Source organism: Epinephelus lanceolatus, chromosome 7 (assembly GCF_041903045.1).
Source record: "Epinephelus lanceolatus isolate andai-2023 chromosome 7, ASM4190304v1, whole genome shotgun sequence".
In the NCBI taxonomy this organism is placed as follows: Eukaryota; Metazoa; Chordata; class Actinopteri; order Perciformes; family Serranidae; genus Epinephelus; species Epinephelus lanceolatus.
This window is the reverse complement of record NC_135740.1, coordinates 47034277-47040276: the sequence shown is the minus strand read 5'-3', so window position 1 is coordinate 47040276 and position 6000 is coordinate 47034277. Positions and strand designations below refer to the sequence as shown.

The following is a 6000-nucleotide window of genomic DNA, read 5'->3' as shown; positions in this document are numbered from 1 at the left end:
CAGAAAGGGACAGTGGTGGTGTTGGTGTGAGCGCCAAATTAAATGTAAAAAGCACATTAATATTTATATTTCTGAACCAGTTGCAGTTTGTATATCCATGAGTTTATGATCTACGTGCAATCAAAAAAGGTTTTGTCTGCAGTTAATTATAATGTGAATATTTAGTGTCTGCTGGACGCTCAGTAGAGGAGTGTGTGTTACATGAACTGATGTGCTGAAAGATAATTCATCATCATAAGGAACTGTTAAACTCACATCTGTCAAACATGGATTTGTCTCATTGTCCCTGGTTAAAACTTGTGGAGACATTAACATACAGTATAATATAATTTCATGCAAAAGTAAAGACAACTTTTAAACGAGCTAGCTGACGCTGTCTGTTTATGAACTCCTGGATCACAACAGAATATGGAAACTTTCACCTCTGATCATTTTACAAAGGACGCCACAAGAACACGTTCTTTTTTTAGATTATTCAAAGGATGGTGGATCGTTGTTTGTTTATACCTGTCAGCGATCAGGTAGCACGCTAGCTACATTAGCTACATTGCTAACATTAGCAGGCCTTTCATTTTCCCTGCCTGGATGCAGACGGGATCTAAACACACATTACAGTCTGTACGTGAACATAAACTAAGAACATGTTTTCTTGTGGTGTCCTTAATAAAGTGAAGAGTAATCTGTTCTGATCAAGGTGTTAATAAGCAGACAGTTAGCTAGCTAGCGCGTTAGCACGTTGATAAGTTGTACTTCCACATTAAATTATATGGGGACGTCTCCACAAATATTAATTAAGGAATAAAGCAAATCCATGTTAGACAAATGTGAGTTTTTACAATGCCACATGATGAATTATCTCTCACCATGTAAATAATTCAGTTTATATAAAGCTAACACACACTCCTCTACTGAGCGTTGAGCCGCAGTGATTACAGCCTTAATATCCAGATTATGATTAACTGGGGACAAAACTGTTTTTTCTATAGATTGTGAACATGTGGATATAAAAATGACTCATTGCAATCATTTGAGAAATATAAAAATTATAATGCTTTTTTATGTTTTATTTGGCGCTCATGTAGCTGGAAACAGTCTGCAGATCCAGCCACACTGTGCTGTGTTCAGGTGCACATTCAGACACTGGACACTGGTCTTATTGAAAACCCAGGTTTATATATGAGTCCACTGTCCTGTGTATTCTATCTTCACAACATGTCTGACACGAGGGAAAGACAAGCTTATTAACACTGATGTTAAGTGTTAATAAGCTGCTCTGTGCACTTGAATCAACATCAGAAGTTAAAATTCTCAGTTTATAATCACACTGCAGTAAATACGTTCAGTCGCCGCCAAGTTCACTGCAGACTGACAGACAGACCGGAAGTAGCGCGGTACATCTACTCCCCGCCAGCAGAGGGCGCAGTCACACAGTAACAGCACTCCTGCTGCCAAGAGGACTAACTTTGAGACAACAGAACAAGTGAAGGATTTTGGTAAAATTATGAGATGATTGAACACATACCGTAAAATATATAAAAATTACAAAAGTTATTTCTGCTATTTTTTCTAAATCTCACACCGACACTCACCTCTTTCAGTTGCCATGGCGACTGGGTTGCATTACCATTTAAAAACCATGGTGAACAGCACCAACAGATCCAGTTCCCCCAGCAACAGCAAAATAACTGATAAATGACCACTACTGTTTTTTCTTTCTACGTGCCAACAGTGGCTAACATTAGCATTAGCTTCATTCAGCCATTAACACACGAGTGAAGAGACGAACAGTGGACTGAGAGCAGAGACGAAGATGTTTAAAAACACATTTCAAAGTGGATTCTTGTCCGTCCTGTACAGTGTTGGCAGCAAACCTCTGGACATCTGGGATAAAAAGGTGAAGGCAGGTCAGACTGAAGGCTGTCAGGCTGTTAGCTTCATTAGCTAGCCATGCTAACACAAGCTACCATTGGCCATGCTAAGACTAACGCTAGCTGACATTGGAATCTAGAAGCTCCAGCTTAACAATATTGAAACAGTCATTTGTGTTTTGGATGTTTTGTTCAACTGACTGATTTAAGCTTTTGTTTGTTACATGTGTCAGTTTAATTAAATTTATCAGGCTAACTCTTAATGACGCTTTAAAGTTTCCTCCCTGTTAATACTGTCCTGTGATATTTTGAAACTAAAAAGTGATTAAAAACACTAGTATTGGTCTGGATGGGAGTTTGGGAATGTGAGTAAATTAAAACAATAGTTTAGCATAAATAAAAGTCTTTAAATTTGAACCAAACTAAATTCATGTTGTTAGAAAACCACAGCACAGACACAGACGTACAGATGATGATCGTATCTATGTTTCCCGGGTTGTTTCTTCTATGTGTTTTTCTCGTATGTTTCTTTTATGAACAACAACCTGCCCATAGGGACAACGGATGGAAATTAGCCTCGGCTATAATCTGGCATATTTACGTTTTGTATAATGTTCATTAATATGCTCTGTTCCTAATATAAAAATAAATAAATAAATAAATGTTCCCCACTTAACCCTGCAAAAAAGGTTCTGTGTTCCCTGGGATTTTTTTTAGTAAGCGGGAAACATAGAACCCTTTTTGGTTGAGCAGGGAACATAGAACCCGGGAAACATAGGGATGACCCCGTGGAAAGAGTCTGTGAAACCAGATTTTCTGGGTGTGACTTTAGACGACTCAATCTGCAATAAACCTCAGATCTAAACACCCACTGGACCATAAATCACGTCACATCCTGTGTTCATCACTTGTACCAACATGTCTGAATTACTGTACCCACAGGACACAGTGTGGGACACAGGGAACACCAACACACTGTTTTTAAAGTCACGTGCATTGGAATGTTTAGATCTGGTCAAATTTAAAACTGCGATTATCATGTTTAAAGTGAGAAATAATTCACTTCCAGGCAACATTGAAAAAATGTTTTTTTAACAGTAAATTAAGAGGAAAATTTGATTTTAAAAAACAGTGTGTTTTTATGTCAGTCTTATTTTCAGAGTTGTGCCAGCATAAGCACAAACTGTTGAGATTTAAATGTTTAAACATTGATATGATGAATATTCTGTCCTGGGTGTTCAACATTCACTAAATAGTTTGAGTTGTGTTTAACGTGTTTTCATATTGAGTTAATGAAACTTGAATGTTTTAAAGATATCAGTTTCCTCAAATGTACTGAGTCGCCACGACAGATAGTTAAGTTCTCACAACTAGAAAGTAATAATTTACTTTAGAGGAAATAAACTGAGTTAATGAAACTTAAATGGAAACATTTGGTTCAACAGATTGATTAAAGTTGGTTTAAATTAATTCAGATAAATCTAATGAAACATTTTTACTAAGTTTAGAGAAATACAACAGTGTAAAACACTTGATTTATTTAAGTTGTATTAACTGAATGGAGTTAATATTAGTAACTTAAAGTTACTGTAACCACAAATAACTGAGTCACCTGGACTCAAATCAAAGAATATTTAAGGCTTAAATAGTTTGTGTTACTAAACTTAAATGGTTTAAGGCAATCTGTTTCCTCAAACTGTTTGAGTTGAACCAACTTATCAGGTTTTACAGTGTAAGAAGAGTGTGTGTATTTCAGTGTGTGAGGTGCACATGTGTAACGTGCTGCGTGATGACCTGAAATAAAACACAAATATAAATCAATTTTAAAAAATATATTAAATATTTATCCTTTATTTAACCACAAAACCTCTTGAGATTAAAAATCTCTTTTTCAGGAGTGTCCTGACCGAGACGGGCAGCATCATCAGTTACAGACAACAGAGAACAAAAATGTAAAGCTCTAAAACAAGCAATAAAAACACAAAGTAAGGACACTACGAAGAAAAGCCAAAAAGTTTGTTGAAGAAATGAACCATAACTACACATGATCACAAAGAGCAGCTGAGACACACTGTGACACTGACATATAGAAAACTGTGACATCAGTTTGATAAAGAGTCCTAAAATGTTTTGAGACCAGGATCCAGACTAGGACAGCACAAGTCAAAAACTGTCAGAACCCTCAGGTTTCCAAACCAACATTATGTCATAGTTTCTAAATGACCTTTGACCTGTGCTGCTGTTTCATGTAACTTTAACGCAGACGTATTCATCAGTATGGATTTATCTGAAGTGAACTAATGTCTGTGATGTTTATTATGGTGACACGCTCCTCAGCAGAAGGATAATATTAAATATGTCTGTGTGTTGGCAGGTGAGGAACGGTCACATCAAGAGGGTCACAGACGAGGACATCTGCTCACTGGTGCTGGAGGTCGTGGGGACAAACATCAGGTGAGTTTGTTCAACTGAATCTTCAGCTCAGGTCAGCTCATCCAGCTCTACTCACCCTCATCTTTTTATTTCTTCCACTCCTCACAGCACCACGTATTTATCATGTCCTGCAGACCCAGAGAAGACACTGGGCATCAAACTTCCTGTTCTGGTCATGATCATCAAAAACCTCAAGAAGTACTTCACCTTCGAAGTCCAGGTGGAGGCAGTGCTGCAGACACAGACCCCGCTCCCCCCCTCCATGTGTCGTTGGCACAAACATGCACTCATGTGTGTGTGTGTGTGTGTGTGTGTGTGTGTGTGTGTGTGTGTAAGGGTTCGTGGTCACTCATGTTTTCTCTCCATCTTTTACAACTCATAGGTGTTAGATGATAAAAACGTTCGCCGGAGGTTTCGGGCGAGTAATTTTCAGAGTGTGACACGAGTGAACACGTTTACCTGCACCATGCCCATGAGACTGGACACAGGCTGGAACCAGATCCAGTTCGACCTGTCGGACTTCACCAGGATGGCCTACGGGACCAACTACACAGAGACACTGCGTGTGCAGGTGAGTGAACGGAGACGGACAGACAGGAAACAACTGACACCAGTGTGATTGTAGAGTCATTCTCACTGGTTGTTTGTGGTGCTGGGAGTTGAGCCCCTTGGACTTGTACTTATAAAGAAAAGATGACTCCTGCGCTCACTTTTACTCTGCTTTATTTATTCGTCAGCGTTTCGGTCAAGCATGGACCTTCATCAGGACATGACTGTAGAGTCCCCACAGTGACTTTAGAAGACTGTGTTCTCTTTGTGCTGCTCATGTCCGACCTGTCCTCCTCTCAGATCAACGCTAACTGTCGCATAAGGAGAGTGTTCTTTGCAGACCGACTGTACTCTGAGGACGAGTTCCCAGCAGAGTTTAAACTCTACCTGCCTGTCCAGACCCAGACAGCTAAGGTGACACACACACACACACACACACACACACACACACACACACACAGTGCATATTTTACAGTGATGTTACAGATGGAAATATTTCATCTTCTTAATAACAAGTATGAGTCAAATCAGCAGATTAGACAGTTGGACTCGTGGACGTCGTCTCAACACTTGTCCATTTGTGTGTTTGTTTCTTTCTTGCAGCAGTAAAGACTCTGTCCCTGCTCTGATGTGGAGCTGTGAGATTTATCTGTGTGAAGAGTCCTGATGAAGTTTAAAAACCTGGTGATAGTTTTATTTGTGGGAGTTTGAGTTTACACGATAAAGTTTGTTCTGGACTCGTCTGTCGTCACGGTTGATGCATGCTGCAGACAGACTGAAGGGACCAGCTCTTCCTCTTAAAGATACAGAGATAAGTACACAAGTATATTTATATATTTGGATCCCCATCTGTCACTACCAAGGTAGCAGCTACACTTCCTGGGTCCACACAAGCAAATGTTACCTCACAGAGTAAAACAAATATATCATTAAAAACCTGAGGCAAAAAGAAACAAATACAACCAAAAACAGGAAAACTAGAAAACTGAAATTAAAAATAAGTAAACAAACAAAACAAAATGAAATAGATAAATAGATTAACAACAAAATAGTCAGAAATTGTCAGAAAAAATCCCCAATAATAATAATAATAATAATAATAATAATGATCAGCTAACAACAGGAAACTGAGGCTACAATTCACACGGGT

General features: G+C 38.7%; 1 protein-coding gene across 1 annotated transcript; it reads left to right on the top strand.

Annotated features, from left to right (window-relative positions):
- Nucleotides 1-1685: 1685 nt before the first annotated feature.
- Nucleotides 1686-5798, top strand: LOC117259956 (cilia- and flagella-associated protein 20-like). The gene is made up of 6 exons (XM_033631785.2): nucleotides 1686-1894; nucleotides 4243-4322; nucleotides 4410-4521; nucleotides 4684-4872; nucleotides 5151-5264; nucleotides 5454-5798. The coding sequence occupies exons 1-6, from the start codon at nucleotides 1811-1813 to the stop codon at nucleotides 5457-5459; spliced, it is 585 nt and encodes a 194-aa protein (XP_033487676.1). The 5' UTR covers nucleotides 1686-1810; the 3' UTR covers nucleotides 5460-5798.
- Nucleotides 5799-6000: the final 202 nt, after the last annotated feature.

Bases quoted from the DNA above. Each gene is read 5' to 3' on its own strand.
- LOC117259956 (XM_033631785.2), top strand. From the start codon at position 1,811: ATGTTTAAAAACACATTTCAAAGTGGATTCTTGTCCGTCCTGTACAGT. The intron at 1,895-4,242 runs GTGAAGGCAGGT...GTGTGTTGGCAG, and splicing joins TGGACATCTGGGATAAAAAG to GTGAGGAACGGTCACATCAA. The intron at 4,522-4,683 runs GTGGAGGCAGTG...TACAACTCATAG, and splicing joins ACTTCACCTTCGAAGTCCAG to GTGTTAGATGATAAAAACGT.